Source organism: Schistocerca cancellata, chromosome 6 (assembly GCF_023864275.1).
Source record: "Schistocerca cancellata isolate TAMUIC-IGC-003103 chromosome 6, iqSchCanc2.1, whole genome shotgun sequence".
NCBI classification, from domain to species: Eukaryota; Metazoa; Arthropoda; class Insecta; order Orthoptera; family Acrididae; genus Schistocerca; species Schistocerca cancellata.
In genome coordinates, this window is record NC_064631.1 from 518084263 (window position 1) to 518105127 (window position 20865).

The 20865-nt window shown below is 39.2% G+C and overlaps 1 protein-coding gene across 1 annotated transcript in view; it reads right to left on the reverse strand.

Moving 5' to 3' along the window:
- LOC126191222 (V-type proton ATPase subunit C) overlaps positions 1-20865 on the reverse strand; it is a 62556-nt gene that overhangs the window by 32278 nt on the left and 9413 nt on the right. Inside the window, exons 5-7 of the mRNA XM_049932024.1 lie at positions 20687-20785; positions 20420-20581; positions 10628-10721 (exon numbers count right to left, since the gene is read on the reverse strand). Coding sequence (XP_049787981.1) covers positions 10628-10721; positions 20420-20581; positions 20687-20785 — 355 coding nt within the window. The remainder of the gene's footprint in view (positions 1-10627; positions 10722-20419; positions 20582-20686; positions 20786-20865) is intronic.

Genomic DNA, 20865 nt, shown 5'->3' on the forward strand with positions numbered 1-20865 from the left:
ATCCTGGTAAAATGCCAGTTTGTGTGACTACTCCCACAGAAATACTATCCAATGCATTCTCCTATCACTACCAACATCTTACACCAGCACCATTACCAGAGAGACCATAAACACCACTTGAGAAACTACTCCTGTCTTGTACCAATTATGTGCAATCCCTGCCATGTCTCTTGTGCTGTAATGATAACCACCAAGTTTCCAAGAAGGATATGTCGAAAAAAAGTGTACTACTTTACTGGCTTCACGCAGTATCCCATTACAGATCATGCTCTGCAAAACAATTGTGGAAACTATGTTCAAACTAACTATATCAGAACAAAGGTCATGTTCCTCCCATTATTACAATTACAATTCAGGAACTGCTGGCTTTCTAAAAGGAAATGCTTCAAAATATTATAGCAAATTTTTTTCTAGACAAAAGTGAAAAACAGCTATGTATGTGCAGGAGTCTGACTTCAAAGTGTATTGTCTCTTGTAGTTATTCTGACACTGTGTGCAAATGTCAGCTTTGCTATAATGCTTTGTTTAGAATATTTTATCATTGTATTAACTGCTGTGTTACAAATGGTCATATATGCTGTGCCTACCACAACCTCGTCTTTCAGCACATGTAGATCTGTGCCATTGACAACAAAATCACAGTCGCATTCAATCTCCTTATTTTCATTGGAAAGCTGTTTGAAGAGCAAAAATGTCAAAAAACATGCATTGTTTTGAACAAACAATAAAATATTTATACAAGTGAAGTACACCAATCCTCCTCAACAATCTTACCATACAGTTTTAAATGTTCATTACTGTATCTGTAACAAGTACTTTATAATTACCTAACAATGCTACATTGTCCTCCTCTTATAGGAAAGTCAGTATATATGGGACAAACATGGTTCAGAGGATTGTCATCAAAGACAAATTATTAAACTTATACAATTAGTTATACAAATATTGTCTTTGATTGTATAGAGCAGTGTTCTGAGACAGCAAACACAATTTCCATGCACTTGAGCAGTATTCAGGTGATGCTTCAAGGAGCTCACCATTTCTTATGTTGTAGTATTAACAACTAATGTGTTTCATGCTTAAAACACAAGTGCCACACATAAAAAACCAATTTATTCATAAAGATTAATTACATGTGATCCACAGTATATCTGGATATGGTTACATAAGAAATCTACTCATCAAGCTGCAGCAGAAGGAAACAGATAAAAAGATGTGGAAACACATGAGCTTTCAGAGCCAGTGTGCTTCTCTTCCTGGCAGAATGGTTGGCAGGAAAGGAATTGGGATGAAGGAAAAAAAACTGGTGTTATTTAGGAAATGGGGACAGTTCTGTAAAAGTTGCACACAACTCCAGGACAAGGGAGGCTTATTGGATGAGATGAGGAGGAATGACTGGTATCTACATTAGACAAGATTTGAAAGTCAGAGAACTTAAAAGTGGAAGTTACAGTATAAATAAGACAGATTACTGGAGAAACATCATGAAAGAGTTCTAAGTGTGGTAAGCTAATTGGATTATACATAGTAGCAGGTGGCAGGATGGAGAAAAATAGACAGGACGGAAAATAAATCATAAAAAAAGAAATAAATATAATAAAAAATGAAAGATAAAAGGGAGTAAAGAAAAGGAATAGTTACTTAAAAGAAATTCTGAGGTCATATAAATTAACGTAAATTTAGAACAGCTGGATAGTGAGAACTCAGCACGTTGTGAAGCAATTTCCATCTGCGAAGTCCTGTGGAACTGGTGTCAAGAGTGAGAATTTAGATGGCGAGTGTGGTGAAATAGGCACCAAGGTTACAAGTGTCACTTTGTGTGCTCTGCAACAAGTTGTTTTCTGTTTATCACCATTCATCCTTACTGATAACTTGATGGTAGTCATACCAATGCAGAAAGCCAAACAGTGTTTACTTAACAGTTGGTACAGGACATATGTAGTTTGACAGGTGGCTCCCCCTTTGGTAGTATATATTTTACCAACTACGGGGCTGGTGCATGAAGTGGTAGGACAATGCATTGGGCAAATCCTACAGTGGCAAAGATCACAGAGATAGAAGCCATTGAATACAGAAATGGTAGCAGAAGGAGCATAAGGTCTGACTAGAACATTGTGGGGACGTACAGAGGGTTAAAAGCTATTCCATCAAAATATCAGACGAAATGGACCTCATTTCCGGGCATATTTCAGGAAGTCATAGCCCTCTCGTAGTAGCTAATTAATATATTCAATACCAAGACAGTACTGAGTAACAAGAGGTTTACTCGTAAGTTGTGTTTCAGGAACATCATCAGTACCATGATTGATGACCTGGGAAATCTGCTTTTGATCTAGGATGGTGAGATAACTGCACACACAGTGAAGGCTGAGGTAAGACTAGTGCTGTATTGCTGTAAGGAGATTGCTTGTGAACAAGTATGTTTACATAAAATGCCATCCCTGTGTGGGAAAGATTTACAAAGAAAGGATGGTAACTGTCAAAATGAAAGTATTGTTATTTGTTTACTGGTTTAATGTGAACAGAAGGGTGTAGCTGACTCTTGGTGAGCCTGAGATCAACACCAAGGAAAGTGGCTTGAGATTTGGAATACGACTATGTGAAATATAATTAGGAGAATGTATTACACAATTACAAAAATTTCAACAGGTGAGCCTCACCCTGAGTCTCTATGGGAAAAATGTCATCCATGTATCTAAACCAAACAAAGGGATGAAGCCTTATGGATGTCATGAAAGCCCACTCCAAGTGACCCATAAAAAGGTTGGCCATGGGAAGGAGCCATCCTGATTCCCATAGTGATACCCCTGATCTGTTTGCATACCTGCCCCTTCAAAGGTAAAGAAGTTATTGGTAAGTATTAAGTTGGTTAAGGTGAGCGGGAAGGGCACCATAGGTTTGGAATCAGGTGGCTGCTGGTTGAGGTAATGTTTAGCAACAGACAGTCCACAAAGATTGTATTGTGAAGTATACTTCCAGTTGACATTAAGTGTGAAGGAAATTAAGTCTTTAACCAAAGCTGTATGATTAAAAGCAGGGTGGGGCTGACCTTAGATGAGAGGAAGAGAGCACTTCACAGTTATGGCTGGTCCCTGTGATCATGAGTTGCCACTGCTTTAGGAGACAGTGCTGTAGGCTGAGGGATGTTAAGAAGAATGACCAGATTTGTTTTGTAGGAGAGGAGTGGTAGTCGATGATATGGCTGTTAGGGAGAAAGAGGAGGACAGGGATTGCGACACCACTGGGATGGCTTAGGAGAAGGTAGGATAGCTTTTTGAGAAGAAGTCTCACCTGTGGTTGCACTGATGGATGATACCATCTAAGGAAACATGAAGAGCAGATAACTGCAGGATTTTATAAGAGAGGTCTGGTGGACTGAAAATTGGCAGACAAGTTGTATATGTTGCAGATTAGGTGGGATGCTGTATTTGAAACGGTAAGAGGGGATGGTGAAAAGTGAGATTACATCAAGAAACAGGGACTTCCCAAATTAGCTCTTTGAGCATAGCTCCCAGGGACAACAAGGTCTGCATAGTGCAAAAACATGTTTTTGAAAGGACTGAATGTCATGTGTGATGGGATTCACTGTGGCACTAGATGAAGGTTTGGATTGGAAATGGTGGGAATGATGAATAACGCAAAGAGATAACAATCAAGTTATCGGTAAGGAGGAGTGGCGAAAGACAGGGTGTATACTGCCAACACACAATATCCTGTTGCAAAGCACACACTACAAAATGACAGTTTTGACCTCAATGCCTGTTTCACCTCACAATGCCATATGGATTCTCCCTTCTGACAACAGTTTCCCAGAACTATGCAGATGAGAACCACTTTACAACTTGTGCTTAGTTGTTGCCATCCAGCTGGCCTAAATTTATTTTTATTTCTGCAGTCTCCACATTTCTTCCCAGTAGCTAGTCCTTTTCTTCACTCCTTTTTATCTTTTATTATATTTATTTCATTTTTTATTTTCGAACCTATTTTTCCCCATCCCCTCTTACCTGCCTACCATGTATAATGCACTTAGTTTTCTGCTCTTAAGACACTCTCACATTCTTTCTTCAGTACTCTCTCTTGTTCAAGTCTTGTCCATCGAAAGAACCAACAATGAGTTTTTACTTCTCATCCCATCCAATAAGTCTCCTTACCCAGGTTTCTGTGCAACTTTTACAAAATTCATCCTATTCTCTAAATCTCACCAGTTCTTTTCCTTCACACCTCTCCCTTCTCTTCAACCGTTCTGCCAGAAGGAGGAGCCACTGGCTCTGAAAGCACTTACGTTTCCTCATCTTTAATGGGCTTTTTCCCACAGCCACTTGGTGAGTAGATTTTTTTTATCTATACATATTATATTTGCAATACCTCTAGAGAATTTTAGTCAGTGTTTTAACAGAGGAGAGTCTCATCATCTCAAACTGTCCTCAAATTATGTTGAGGAAACTAATGCTAATATTAACAAAACTTCAGGTATCCTAGTATGAAGCAAACCTTCAGCCACACAATCATGATATCATATACCCAGAAACACACCAGTTAACTATCAATTACTCATACAACTAAAAAGAAAAGGATTTGTGTGCTAGCTGAACAAGAGAGCAATAATCAAGCATATCCCTGGATCTAAACTAAACAGCAGCTGTTCAGCATGAAATGCACGTCACACACATTTCAAAATTAGGTCTTTCAACTATTCAAGATATTAGTAACCTTCATTTTGCTGCCAAGTGATTCATGCACTGTTTTGAGTGATGTTACTGAAACTTCATGGTATTCCAATAAAACATGTATTCATTTGCTACAATCAATGTTTGTGAGCCTCAGGGAAGTACAAACTTTCCTCAGAGAATAATTATTGGGTGTATACGTGGATTTGTGTGTCCATCAATCATAATATTTCAGTAAGCAACCACACTGCCATAATCATCCACCCCAAAATACAGTGCCTGTTGGAAACCAAGTTATACTATAATCACCACCGCCACCCCCCCCCCCCCCCCCCCCCCACCACCACCACCACCACCACCACCAATGCCACAAGAAACTCCTGAGCCATAGTAACTGTCTTTGGAAAATCAAGTGTAGGCAGTGGCCCAGCAATTGTTTTTGGCACCGGGAAGTACAGAGCATACTACATTTCTGAAAGATGATTAACAGACCCTTGGCTACATTGCTGAATACAAGGGTGCAAAGTAATGAACCCTTTCTTTCTGTTGTTGTGCCATTCTCCATAATTTATAGGATTTTAGCATAACTAATCACAAATCCTATGGCCTGCTGAGACCGTATCCAGTATTAATTTAATTATCAGTTGTGTGAATCAAGAGAATCTACCTGCCCCAGGCAAAGGAAGTAGCAATGAGAATTTTTGTAATGCTTTCATGTACTACACATCTGGAATCACGATAGCTACAACTGTAGAAGTGAAAATAACAACATTGGTGAATGAGTTTCTACTTCACTATTCATAGTAAATACCTTAGGTAGAGAGAGTAATTCACTAAAGAATGAAAACTGTGAACTACAATTGAAGCAAAAAGAAAAAGAAAATTTGCAAGTCACTATCATTTTCTGATAAAAACAAATGTGATGTTATACAGTCAGGCGACTGTGATTAGGACTGTCCAAATGATTGTGAACTTACAAAAATCAGTGAGGAGAAAATGAATGATCATTTTGAAAATAATCATAACAGCAAAGATGTATCATCAACAAAAACAGATAGCCAAGGAAGAAATCTATCTAGCATGTTCTGAGAGATAAATCGAGACATAGCAGCGATTAGCCTGGTGAAACATAGAGAGGGAACTAAACATATTGCAGACACCGAGTTTCAAACAAAAATAACACAACAAACAGACTATCATTCATATAACTGGCTTGAATCATATAGCAAAAAATGAAGGTGTGGTTTGTGCAAGGAAAAAGGTTTGTGTGAGACCGTATCAATGAAGTAATCAAACGCAGATTTAAACAGAATCAAACTATTTATCATAAACAAAAATGAACAAGAAAGAAGACAGAAACTGTAACATTAATGGTGATCCTAATTTAAACTAAAGGTATGAGAAGCTGTAAACATAACACACCTACCCAGTTGTGAATAGACACAGCCTAAAAAATTTGTCACCGTAATGTACAGTTCCCTGTATAATAAGACTGGCAAAATTAACACACTATTAAAAGATGAATTAAAGGATATCTCAGTATTTTGCATTTTGAGGACTGGCTTAATCCTGAAATTATTTAATATACTAAAATACCTAAATTCATTTAATCTTCTTATTATTGTAGAAATAACAGCAAGCAAGGTGAAGGAGCAATTTACATCAAGGAAAACACTACCCTACCCGACTTAAATGGAACAAATGCAGAAAAGAAGTGTGAAATTGCAGCTCCAAAAATTATTAATAGCAAGATGGATTTACAGCAAATTACAGAGTCATTGTAAAGCAAAGTAAATAAAATGGAATGTGATTTGATAATCTGTGTTGACTTCAAAATTGATTTGTCTCCCAAATAGTAGAAACAGAGGGAGGCACACTTTTGAATGTTGCGGCTTCCTACAATTTAAAGGTTGAAGTAAGTAGTGCTACCAGGGCAACAGACACTTATGAAACAGCTTTAGATCAGTTTATAATCCACAAGAATTTGCACAGTACTTCACTAAAAATTTTCAGTGGAGCCTTTCGTGACCATCTTGTTCAAATACTAGGCTCCAAAATAAAATCCAGTAGTGTTAACAACATGTCTTTAAGAACTACAAGTAGAAGCTATCATCAGAATAACATAAACTACTTCAAAAGCTTATTAAACAAAGAAAAATGGTCATAGGTTTATAAAATTAGTGACCTAAATGAATAATGGAACACCTTCACTGATACAGTAATCCATTTCTTCCAAATTGCAGTTCCATGGAAACTACACCTCTAAGGGCCAATTATTCTAGAACAAATAGTTGGATCACAAGGGGAATAAGGATTTCATGCCAGAAGAAGAGACTGCTTCCAGAAACATATAATCTGAACAATTCCTCACTTGAATTACTCATGTAAAAAAGTACTATGAGCAACAAAAATACTGAATGATTATTAAAACATTTGTAATTCAGCGAATAAAGTGAAGACTGAGCTTGATTGGTCATTAAAACGGGACTGGTGAAAACAGAGCACCACGTAAAAAAATAAAATGAAAAAGTAACAAACCCCTTAAAAGAAGCCAAAACATTTAACAACTTTTTCACAGGTGGTATTGACAATATGAAAATATCAAACATAAATAAGAATATCCAACTCAATGAACATAAAATAAGCTCACGAAGTAGGTCAATGTACACCAGCACTGTGTTATAAGATGAAGTAGCAAACTCAACAAAAGGACTAAAAAACTCCAGCTCTGCAAGCATTGTGACACCCTACAACAATCTTAAAGAAGAGTGCTTTAAACCTAATTGTAGTACGTACACACTTATGCAGCTACTCACTTCAAGAAGCCACTTTCCCTGATGTTTATTCCAGTACAGAAAAAAGGTAGGTGTGTGTGTGTGTGTGTGTGTGTGTGTGTGTGTGTGTGTGTGTGAGAGAGAGAGAGAGAGAGAGAGAGAGAGAGAGAGAGAGAGAATGTAAGTAACTACAGACCTATCACAATTACCTCTTGTATTTCAAAAATATGTATGACAAACTTACAAAATTTGTAAACAGAAGCAATATCCACTGTAATGAACAAAACGGATTTAGAAATGAGAGGACAACAACACCTGCCATTTATGAGAGCATCAATTGTACACTAGACCTGAGGGACAAAAAATATGAATCGACAGGAGTATTTACAAACCTATCAAAAGCTTTTAACAAGGTAGATCACAGCAGTCTATGGACAAAGCATGAAAAGTACAGTATTTGAGTTCTGTCCAACAATTGGATCAGTTCCTTCCTGAGCGTGAACAAGCTATGAGCATAAAGCACACTAATGTTAACCTAAAAACTATTCTGAGCACTTTTCAGACTACAAAAAAGTAGATAGTGTCTGCCCAGAGGCTCTGTCCCTTCTGTATATTAATGATCAAAGCTTAAATGTGGATGCTAATAAAATGATCATACCTGCAGATGACACCACAATTCTACTAAAAGAGGAAAATAAGGAAGAATTAGACAGTTAGGAAGTATTAAACCAAACAGTAAATATTGTCAGAAAAGAACTTAGCTACTGGGAGCAATACAATCATCTTTTAATAAATAATAAAAAAACTAATGCACTAAAATTTCACGATGCTCCACACAAGGATGTGTACATCTCATTTCTCTCTATCAACGACGAACTAGTGGTAACAGAACACAAACCAAATTCCAAGGACTATGGCTGCAAAGCAAAATAAAATGGAACAAACATTTTGAATACCTTCATGCAAAACTGAGAAATACCTGCTACCTTCTTTGCTCACTAAAATCCTGCTGTAGAAAGGAAACAGTTATGTATGCATATCATGCCTGCTTTCACTCTTGCCTTAAGTATGGGGTCATGTTTCAGGGAAATTCCAATGCAGCTATCTGCACGTCAGTACATTCAAACCGCAAAAAAGGGCTTTTAGAATCATGAAATCAAACAATGGAAAACCCAGGATGGAATGTAACAACATTCATGAATCATGTTTGGATGTGAAGCTCGAGACTCATGTAAACCTCTATTTGAGATCATTGGTAGTTCTCCTTTACCATGTATCTACATTATGGGAACCATTACATTATTTATAATAAATGCAATGGGCAAGGACAGTAGATTGCAAAAAACTGCTATTTATGATAACTTTACCAGAAAGGTCAAAATCTTTGGAAAATCCTTATAATCATATTCACAGCATCACTGATTTTACTCCATTGAAAAATATTGAATTTTATGAAGTGTACTATATTAATACTTTATATATAAAGTGTATTATTTGTCATTTTAAATAAGTATGCATAAAAATCACTTTCATCTGTATCCTTGTAAACTGACTTATCCAATGTTTTCTGCACATGCTGCTTTTGTAAACAACAAGACCAATAAACACAATACTACACTGAGACAGTATTCAACAAAAGCTGATTTTTTGCATCTTTCCTGTCTGTGATATCATCAGATCTATCCTTAACAAAACAATTTAGAAATTAGAAAGTTTGATCAATATGGGTGTTCATGCAGTTGGATAGAATCTCAAGTACTTACTGTCAGAAAAACAGGTTGTCATTTACAGAACCCAGGAGAATGCAGATGATGCAAAAGGGAACAAAGAACATTTTATCACTTAAAAATTGGCTGGATCCTTAAAAACAAGAATGGACTTTGAGCCCTTATTTAGGGTGTGTGTCCTCTCAAGTTCTGTTAATATGTTGATGCAGGTGATTGTGTGTCACTATACCTAACAGACACTGAATATAGCCTCTACGGGCTGTGGAATCTGATGCTGCCCGTGACAAAGGATGACGTATCAAGAGAATCAAGTAGTCACCACTTTCCAGGCCAGCCCACTTTTGTTTCCTTTCAGTACAATGCACTGTTAGCCATTGTTTGACATTTGTGCACCAACTCTTCCGCTGCGAATGTTTGCAACCTCCTGGCACCTTTTACCAATAGTGATCATCGCCAGAAGATTGTGAGCTGATGCTCTACTGTATTGTATTAAAGTTTCAGTGACAACATCCAATGTAATGCCAGAGAACCTCAGTAAAATGTACCAAACCACACAATTCTTAAATAGCACAACTTTTGTTGTATTACCTTAGTTATCAAATATTTTGCAACATTGCTCATGATAAATTAATGTATTTATTTTCTCTCTGTAACTGTTTGAAACACATCTCGACTTTTCTTCTCTTTTCCTTTAAAGTTCCACAGTGTTATATTGAACTTTGATACAATTCAAAACAAATGCTATGTGAATTCACTGCGAAATATAATTGCCGATGTCCTTTTCATGAAATAAGTGAGTCCTTTTCAGTAAAATCACTGCATCCTTGTGCATTTATTTGCAATCTGTTCTTTGATGTTTTGTCTGAAGGACTGGTATTGTAATGTTCAAGACAAGAGTGAAATGCAAAACTCAGTATAATGTTGATTAAGAATACATTGAACACCAAATGATTTTTAAGCCACAAGTTTATTTTAAAAGCTTCTCTCAATGGTTACCACAGTAATAGTGTTAAATCTGTGGTTTTATGAATATTGTTATCATTGTTGGTAAAGCAGGACTGCGCGTGCATATGAAATGCAAGTGTGCCCAACTCAACAAATGTACCATTTTTATAGCTAAAAAGAAAAAACTCATGAGTGGACTAACAGTACAAACTCCTAAAACCCCTGCAGCTTCAGATGCTCTAAATAGATATAGACACTATTAAGCTGCTTAGCAGGTGTTGCAGAATTCACACTCCCCAATGAAGCTTACAACTGAATGTATTATCTGAAAACTTGAATCATGGAATACCTCCAGCAAACCTTATACTACGTAACATCTCTCCATTAACAGAACAAGCAATTTTCTAACTTCATCTCCGATCAAATCTACACAAATCACATAAATATATGAGAGATACAATTGTTACTACAATACAAGAAAATGTGAATTCGATTATTTTTTAAAGGTACTCACAAATTGTTTCTTTTTGTCTGTAACCAACTTTGTCATCTCATTTTTCCCAGCTAATAGTTCTTCCTCATTGTACGTAAAATCTCTCACGACAAACCTGAAACATTACATTAAGTTAAAAATACAAAGGTAATTGTAAAATTAACTTTTTCAGTGATGACTTTCCAATTTGATGTGAATTCAATGGGCTGGTTCATTAACATAAATTTCTCGTACATGGATGATGTGAAAGTTGAAAAACAAGCTTTCACTACTGTGATAATATGATTGCTGTTCAAACTCAAGTCTTGGTTGTTGTCTTTATCCAAAGACTGATTTGATGGAGCTCTCCACCCTAGCCTATCATCTGCATGTCTCTTCATTTCAGTATGACTACTGCAACCTACATTCATTTTAATCCGCTTATTATAGTCAAGCCTTCACCCCCTCTACAATTTTTAACCCCCCCCCCCCACACATATATATACACACACACACACTTCCTTCCAGTACTAAATTAAGGATTTCCTCATGCCTCTGGATGTGTCCCAGCATGCGATCCCTTCTTTCAGTCAGTGTTTCCTCAGCAGTTATCAGTACCTATCTAATCTTCAGCATTCTCAAGTATCACAGTCCAAAAATTTCTCTTCTGTTCTTGTCTGAACTGTTTATTACCCACATTTCACTTTTGTAAAAGACTACACTCTATAACACCACCTTAAGAAAACACTTTCAAACACAGAAATTTATAGATGACGCTAACAAATTTCTCTTTTTCAGAAATGCTTCCAAGTGACCCTTTCATAAATACACAAAGTATAAGGGTGTCTGCAGCAGAAGAAAAAAGGGCACCTTTTTACCAGTCATTTCCAGACAAAGGAGTTTATTAATGCTAAAATAACATTTCAACATTTTACTAATATTCTGTTATTATGTTTGCAAAGTTCAAATAGGTTGTTTTTAGTGTTTACTCTCATTTTAGCATCATTTTTCTCAGTATTTGAGGAAATTTTTTTTTAATTCTACTCTATAAATAAATAAAAACAATAATTTATGTACAAAATGTAGTTAATAAATTAAACAACATATAAAATAAGACATTATACAAGTAGCCGACATCATAAAAGATGTATTGAAGCACTCCTATCTGTTTATGGAATCCACTAATCTAAAATGATGTTACATTTTATAATGTAACATAAGAAAACTACTGAAGCAGTTGATACATTACATTTTACTTTCAAGAGTCACTCGCACTACTATTTCTTACAATCCTTAGGTTCGTTAATGTTTTCTCCTCATCTCTTTGTGAGCAAGCAAATGAGCCTGGTCATGTTACAATGTATCAGACCTTACACCTTAATGAGTGTACTACTTCCCCATTTCACAGAAAAATGGAATAAAATTGGATAGCAATTTGTGTTTCTTTTATCACTACAGCAACCACAAAACCAATGATTCCCTTTTCAAGCAGATGGTTCATACCTGCAAATCTGAAAAACAGTTCTTCAAGTAAATTACAACACAATATTGTATGTAAACTGTCCAGGTGTTAGTTGCCTATATATTGCACAATTTTTTACAAAATGTGCAAATTCAGATGCTCAGATAAATAATCTTGAATATAAGTGAGTTCTAGAGATTCAGTAATGCTTTTGAGCCTCACATTTGATAACAAGCTATCTTGGCTAACACGCCTCAGAGATATGAAAACAATATTCTCCGAGGCACTGAATATATTGGAAGGCCATGGACACAGGTCATGAGTTACAGAATGTAAAATGGTTCAAATGGCTCTGAGCACTATGGGACTTAACTTCTAAGATCATCAGTCCCCTAGAACTTAGAACCACTTAAACCTAACTAACCTAAGGACATCACACACATCCATGCCCAAGGCAGGATTCGAACCTGCGACCGTAGCGGTCACGCGGTTCCAGACAGTAGCGCCTAGAACCGCTCAGCCACTCCGGCTGGCAACAGAATGTACCTGCTATAGTTTTATAAAGTCTTAATGGGGGAAAAATGGGGGAGTGGAATAACACCACGAAGGAACTGTCTGAATGGGAGGGATATCAGTGGAGTGACGAACACATACAGACAAAAAAATGATTACAATTTCAGAAAAATTGATGATTTCTTTTTAAAAAAAATCACAAACTGTGCACGTAAATAACATGTTGGTCCACCTCTGCCCTTTATGCAAGCAGTTATTCACTTTTGCTTTAATTGATATTGTTGTACGTTCTCCTGAGGGATATCATGCCAAGTTCTGTCCAACTGATGTGTTAGATCATCAAAATCCTGAGATTGTTGGAGAGCTCTGTCCAAAATGCTCCAAATGTTCTCGATTGGGGAGAGATTGGATGACACTGCTGGACAAGAAAGGGTTCGACAAGCATAAGGACAAGCAGTAGAAACTGCCGCTATATAAGGGAGGTCATTATCTTGCTGATATGTAAGCCGAGGATGGCTTAGCATGAAGGGCGACAAAACAGGACATAAAGTATAATGAACATACTGCTGTGCTGTAAAGATTCCGCAGTTATATCCTACTATGAAAAGAAATGGCACTCCAAAACATTACTCCTGGCTGTCGGGCCGTATGACATGCAAGAGAAAGATTGGTATCGCATCACTGTCTGGAGTGTCTCCAGATTCATCTTTGGCCTGGAATCCTATTGACTGGAATAAAATTGTCTTCAGTGACGAGTCTTGCACTGAATTAAGCGTGATGACCAGCTTTATGCAGGACAAACCTCAGGTCTTAATGAGGTATCACTCAGCAGGCCACAGATTGTAATATAAGTGTCATTCAAATGAAAATGAGACAAATAGAAAAAGTATGCAAACTGTTCATTAGGCCAAAGTAATTGCCGTAACTGTTAATACGTTTAGTCCGCTGAGAGATAAGATGGTCAATGGCTTCATGGAAAAATATTTGCAATTGCCTAGGGAACCCCAATTGTAGCGAGGGCTGCTCCTCTTCATTTGAAAGTTGTTTTGACTATGCTCTAGAAGTTCCACTGGAAAGCTCTTACACATCCTACATACAGTTCCAATCTCTCCCTATGCAATTTCCATATTTTTGGAGTTCAGAAGAAAGACATCAATAGCTGTCAAATCGGATGAAGAGGTGCATGAATGGGTATAGTCATGGCTCCATACACAACTGCGAACATTTTTCCATGAAGGCACAGATCATCTTGTCTCACAATGGGATGAATATATTGACAGTTATGACAATTATTTTTGAAATAATAAATGGTTTACTTACTTTTTTCCATTTGTCTTATTTTTTAATACTCTGTAGCACCTTAAACTAACATCAAAATTATGTGGCAATATACATGACTGTTCTAAGTGAGATGACAATCTTTGCTGTTCTGCAGCTTTTGCTGACTGTGTCCTCAACATCCACCATACACACACTCATGAGGTTACAGCAGCAGATATTTACTCACATTTAAAATTAGGTGGTGCTCAGACAACCTGAGTGCATTTCAAGCTATCCAGAGCAAGTATTCAGCAGACACTGCATCTCTAAAGATGATGAAGTAGACAAGGTATACTCCCAAGAATCATCAGGTGCAGTTTCTCTGGTGTTCCAGCAAAGAGAATGTGGGGACCACGACAACAGGGAAGATGGAAATTGCAACAGAGAGAAGTGAGATGGAGCCCAACTGGTAAACCCAACCGAGGACAGGCAGTGGGCGGGCGCAATTCCGAAGCTGTGAAAAGAATAAAATACGAGGGATCGAGAGGGGAAGAGTTGACATTGATGGTATGGCAAACAAGGAGCTGGGACCACCAAACCAAAGGGGGAGGGGAGGAGGGGAGGGGGAGAGAGAGAGAAATCCCAGTATCAACCAGAAGACTACTGACATGGCTAGTGCAAAAGGCACTAGCAATGAAACAGGTACCATAATGGTTGACTGGGTCCATGAGGAGCACTGTGTAAAGAACATCCGAGTCATAAACTTGACAACTATATAGTCCACATTGGACAGAACTAAGGCCGATAGAGGCACAGAAGAATCAAATGATCTGCTCCCCAAGAGGTGTGGGCAAGGAAGTGAAGCGCACTGAGCTTATGGAAACAGTCAATCTTCAGAAGGTTGAAATGGGGCAACCAAGTAAGCTTGCTGTCAAAAAGAAGACCCAAGAAGTGGAACTGGGAGACCACAATCAAGCACTGGGTATCGAGGTAGAGCTCCGGATCAGGATAGATCAGAGCACGGTGACAGAAATGCACCACCTCAAGTTTAAGGGAGGGGGGGAAGAGAACTGTTAACCATGTGAGAGCATCCACGTAGAAGTGCACCAAATAGCACCTTGGAGCTGTTGCTCTCCAGAGGCCACCGAGTGGGAATAACCATAGATACAGAACTCAACCACATACAGAGCAGGGTGACTAATGGTCCAATGGCCATTAGTAGTGGTGAGAAATAGGAGGACACTTCACACAGAACCCAGTGAAATGGCATTCTCCTGGGTCTGCACAGGGCTGAGTATGTTGCCATACTGAACTCTAAATGATCAGCGGGGCACGAACTGGCGAATAAAAATGGAGTGGGGGGGGGGGGGGGCAAATGACACCACTCATGGAGTGTAAGAAAGATGTGATGGCGTCAAGCCATGTCGTAGGCCTTATGAAGATTGAAGAAAGTTGTGGCAAGATGTTGGCACTGAGAAAAGGTCTGCCGAACTGCAGTTTCCAATTGAAGCAGATGATTGCTGGGAGACTGTCCCTCCCAAAAGCCACACTGGCAAGGAGAAAAATGGTTCAAATGGCTCTGAACACTATGGGACTCAACATCTTAGGTCATAAGTCCCCTAGAACTTAGAACTACTTAAACCTAACTAACCTAAGGACATCACACACACCCATGCCTGAGGCAGGATTCGAACCTGCGACCATAGCAGTCCCGCGGTTCCGGACTGCAGCGCCAGAACCGCTAGACCACCGCGGCCGGCACACTGGCAAGGAGACAAAAGGTCCCGAGATTCGAGGAGCCAACTGAGATGACAAGCCACCATCCATTCAAATAACTTGCAGGAGACATTCGTCAGATTGGTTGGTCGATAACTATCAAGGGATGTCAGATCCTTACTTGGCTTGAGGACAGGAACCACAGCAGTGGCCATTCACTGAAAGGGTGAAACATCTTTGAGCCAAATACAGTCTTACACCTGGGGGAAATATTGATGTTGTGGAGGATTGATGTGTTTTGGTAACCTTGGAGGGTCCGGAGCATAGCCCACACCCGTGATGAAGAGGCAGAAGAACCTACGGAGGAGACAAAGCGTACGCAACACACTCACTAGCTTTGTCTTATTACATAATGGGCTTTGGCATGAAGATGTTTAGTGAGACCAGCAGAGGACTGGTGTCACTGAAGGCAACACAAGGCCTGACAGTGATCACAGATGGCAATGGCAATGGCATACTCCATCGAGGGACGATCTGGTGGTGAAAGGGACCTGTCATATGGGGGATGGCAACGCCGGCAGCATGAATAAGTGTATTTGAAATGTCACAGACAACATCATTAATACAACCTGACATAATCTGAGAGGTATATATAGGACAATCAGTGCAATGGAAAGCACAGCGAGGTAACCTGACCATCAGGAGATGGGAAGGGAACAAGAGACTCAACGGGAAGTAGTCACTATCACAGAGGTCATCATGCAGTGACCACTGAATGAAGAGAGAAGAGGAGGGTAAGTGAGAGAAGGATCTATGGCAGAGAAAGTGCCATATGCAGCACTGAAATCGGTAGGGGAACCCTCATTAAGTAGGCACATGTCATGGCCTGCAAGAAACGTCTATGAGGAGACCCTTACTAACCAAAGAAGCACTGCCTTGTAAGGAGTGATATGCATTAAAATCCCTAAGGAGTAGAAAGGGAAGATGTACTTGCTGAAGGAGGAAAGTTAGGGTAGCAGATGTAGGTGGCCTGTCAAGGGTAGATAGAGATTGCAAACTGTAACCACAGAGTCCAAGTGGACCTCGATGGCAGCCACTTCCAATACAATACAAAAGGGGGATCCATGTACTAATGACATCCATGCGGACCAACTTGCAGACAGCACTGCGAAACTTCAAAGGGCTGACATGGTTCCGACAGAAAGCATGATACCTACAAAGGCTTGGTGGGTGAGCATCAGCAATATGTGATTCCTGAAGAATAGCACAAGCTGTGGAGTAAAAGGAAATAAGAGACTGCAACTCTGGAATGTGACAGTAGTATCCATTACAGTTCCATTGAATAAGCACCAAATGGGAGTTGAATGGACCAAAACCAGTCATGCTGCCGGACCACCATCCAGCACCAACAAGGATGGGGTGACATCCATAAACAAGAGGTCTGACTCAGATTTGTGTGTGTGTGTGTGTGTGTGTGTGTGTGTGTGTGTGTGTGTGTGTGCGCGCGCGTGCGTGCGTGCGGTGTGTGTGTGTGTGTGTGTGTGTGTGTGTGTGTGTGCGCGCGCGTCCGTCTGCCTGCGTGTGGCGCCTGCCTGCGTGCGTGTGGCGCCTGCGTGCGGTGTCTGTGTGTGTGTATGCGTGCGGTGTCTGTGTGTGTGTATGCGTGCGGTGTCTGTGTGTGTGTGTGGTGATTGGTGGGGAGGGGAGGGGGTAGGGGGGGGTTAAAAGAGAGGCCTCATCCTATGACTTCTTCTCTTTCATAGTTCAAAAAAGGTAGGGCCCAGAGATGAACTCTGGGTCCCGCAGCCAATTACTTGTGGCAGCAGATCTCCGGTCTGGGAGTTACAGGGGGAAGGTGCAGGGGGGGGGGGGGGGCGTCTGGAGGGGGCAGGCACTGAAGAAGTATTGATCAACAGCAAAACCTGACCGCAGCTTACTCAGAAAGTTCAATTTAACAAACTTTTCTTCAATAGTTTCCAAGAAAAATAGTGGCTTGGTGGTGATGAAAGTGTCCCGGTCAGTTCTGGTGCAAACTACATAGCAGGGAAAAGGTTTCATCACAAGCGAGCAAGCCTGGCCCTGCTCCCAGGGTGTAGCCAAGCAAGGAAAGGCCACAGGGTTATAAGAAGTCAGCATTAAAAGATCCACTGCCAACTACAAAGACGACCACAGAGGAATGGTCAGCTTGAAGTTTAATGCATTTCATACGCAATGTGTCTGCCCTGATACCACCTTCTCCAATCAGGGGTTCTCCCTATGAATGCCATCCACCCACAGCAAGGGACATCTGAAACGGCAGCTGTTGCTGGAAGTGTTCCAGACTGACAAGCAATCACTCTTAGTCATAGATGGGAAGGTATCAGTAGTGTGATCTCTGTGTTCAGGGGGCTTAACCAAAAGGGTTGATAACAACCTCACCACATGGACTAGTTAAAGAACAATGGGTTGGAGGAAGAGATGGAAGAAGTGGTAAGGCCACACACCAAAGATACTAGGTGCTCTTCCCCAATTGGCTCACACTACAGAGAGAAAATTTAGAAGGGGAAGTCACACCCCAAAGGGGGACCAAAAATGGCAAAAAGGAAAGGTGAAAATGAAAAAGCAAGATGAACAAAAACTAGAAGGAATACCAGAGGATAGCCGGACCAATATAAGCCAATGACACAGAGAGAGAGAGAGAGAGAGAGAGAGAGAGAGAGAGAGAGAGAGAGAGAGAGAGAGAGAGAGAGAAAGGGGGGGGGCGCAAAGTGGAAGGAGCAAGGACAAGGGAATGCAGCCCTAGAGGGAAGAAAGAGCCGCAACAGCTCAGGGTCTGTTTGTACCACACACAAACTCATGAAATAAATGTGATCCCAATTGGGCATTCCAGTCCAGTGGGCCTGCATGAGATATACTGTGTCATCCACTAAAATGACAGGAATTGCACTTCCAAGGCAAAGAGGTCATGCGTCAGTCTGAGATTAATGGTTGTAAGGAAACAGTAACAAGCTGAGAAGGGCCTGACCAATGTTTCAACAGCTGTGTGCCTCTTTCCAGTCATTTTGGCAATGATCTATAAACTGATTCCAGCCACAGCAATAGAACAACAAGAATGTGACAGAACACCACATTTTAGTAGAAAGTAGTTTTTTTTTCTTTTTTTTTTCTTGTTTTTGCTGACGATAGACTAGCTCTTGGTATAGTTGGACACTTTTCTAGACACTGCATCCCTACAGTCATCTTGCAGAATGTTATTTCGCAAATAAAAGTGATTATATTTTGCTGTCCATAAATCTGGGGCTGTGTTCCTGATACCAAAACATTACAAAGTGCATATGAGCTTGGGTCTGAAAATCTTTTGCTAGGGAGTTACTTGGCTTTATTACTAATGTTATAGGTCATACATTTAACAATGTACATATACAAAAATTGCTTGAAGTAACCTCCTCCTGTTTCAATGAAGGCCCTGAGCCTCCCTTCTGTGCTTTGTTGTAATGTGCTCAAAATTTCTGGAGTGCACTGTATTTGGTCAAACCTATTTTGGACAAGATCCCTCAGAACATCAACATTAGCTACAGGAGTTAAATACAACAACAATTTTAAATATCTCTAGACATAAAAATTGAATGGATCCACATCTGGTAATTGAGCAGAACTTCAATGAATCCCTCCCCCCTTTTCCTCAAACTATTTATTAATTTTGAAACTTGTAATTATGATGTTTAGGGAAAAGTGAAGTGAAGCACTACTGTGCATAAACCACAACCATTAGATGTTTCAAGGTACATTATCAACTGACAGAAGCACCTCATTTCTGAGAAATCTTGTGTGTTTCATCCAGTACAAGGTTCTGATAAGAAATACAGGTCAACGAGATGGACATGAATGATCCCAGCCCCACACTGATGTTGAACAAATGACAATCAGACAAAACAAAAAAAAGGCCAAGACTATCTGTCACGAAGAATGCAAGTAAAAATGCACATCTGAAGTGCACTGCATCCAGTACAATGAGACTGTGGTGCCAATCAATGAGAAATTATTTTAAATTTTTGACGTCAGTGCGAACTTCAAATCTTAATTGCCAAGAATGGTTTAAGTTTCTTCAACAGCTTTACTGCCCTCTTTGCAGTTCTTCTCACACTTTCACAGTATTCTTTAACACCTCTTTCATTTTTATCATTACAACAAAAACAATAATTGTGACTGGTAGTAGCAAATGTTTTACAATGAGATGGTCATTATCTTAAATTATGAGACAAAATTGTTGGCTATTACTTACATATATGAGTTGCAATATTAAGTACTGTCACAAGTAAAAAGCATACAACACTACTGAAGCTTTCAGAAGTATCAGACAAAAGTGTAGGACCCAGCACATGGGTTCCCTCTGAATGACCAACCCACCCTTTGTTTTTAATCTTCCCTGACCTATTCCTTTCTGTCCCCGAGGAAGGAACCGTTAGTTCTGAAAGACAAACGACAGTGTCATTTAGTTTTACGTGCACCTTTTGGTATAGTCCTCTATATTTCGCTTCCTGACGGTAAGTACTGGCCAGCAATTCCATCTTGCACTTTAACAGTGTTCTCGATTGGGTTTCTCTTTTCATACAATAAATGATAGTTTTACTACACCAGGTTTTCACTATCATTTTAGAAGGGATAAAACAACTACTTCAGTATTTTCCCTTAATTTTTAGTATTGTTCTTTCTATTGTAATCTGGTTTCCTGAATTCATTCCAGGACAAAACAATTTTCTCCAATAAAGTTATATGATGATTAGAATAAATGAAGAATATGAAGGCAAATGATGAACAGACAAAGCAATAATTGAAAATATGTTAGAAAATTGAAGGGAAAACACAGCAAGAACAGATTAATTTATATGTGAATGGTCACTCACTTTCTCTCACGAGCATGGAGTTTGAATTCATCCACAACTTTCTTGAACAAAGTCACTGTGTACAAGCCAAAATCTGAGTCCTGGTAAATTAACTGGCTTGATCGAGGTACAATCATATCTGTAACCTTCTCATAGTTCTGATTCCATTCATTGAACATTATTCTGGAAAAATTGTCATAAAATCACTTAAAAAGTATGTTGTTGGGCTTCTAGCTACACCAAAAGAGCTAAAAATAATAGCTGCAAACTTGTAATTTCTATACATACTTTGGTACAATAACCAGTAGGGTAGTAAGGTATTCAGAATCCAATATGAAGTGCTCTTTCTTCACTAAATCAGCAAGATTTCGTGTCAGTAGACTTCCACTGTAAATTAAAAAAAATTGACAATTTCACAATCGCAATTTTCTCAGATGGCAAGTCTGACAACTGCACTTAAATTAAAA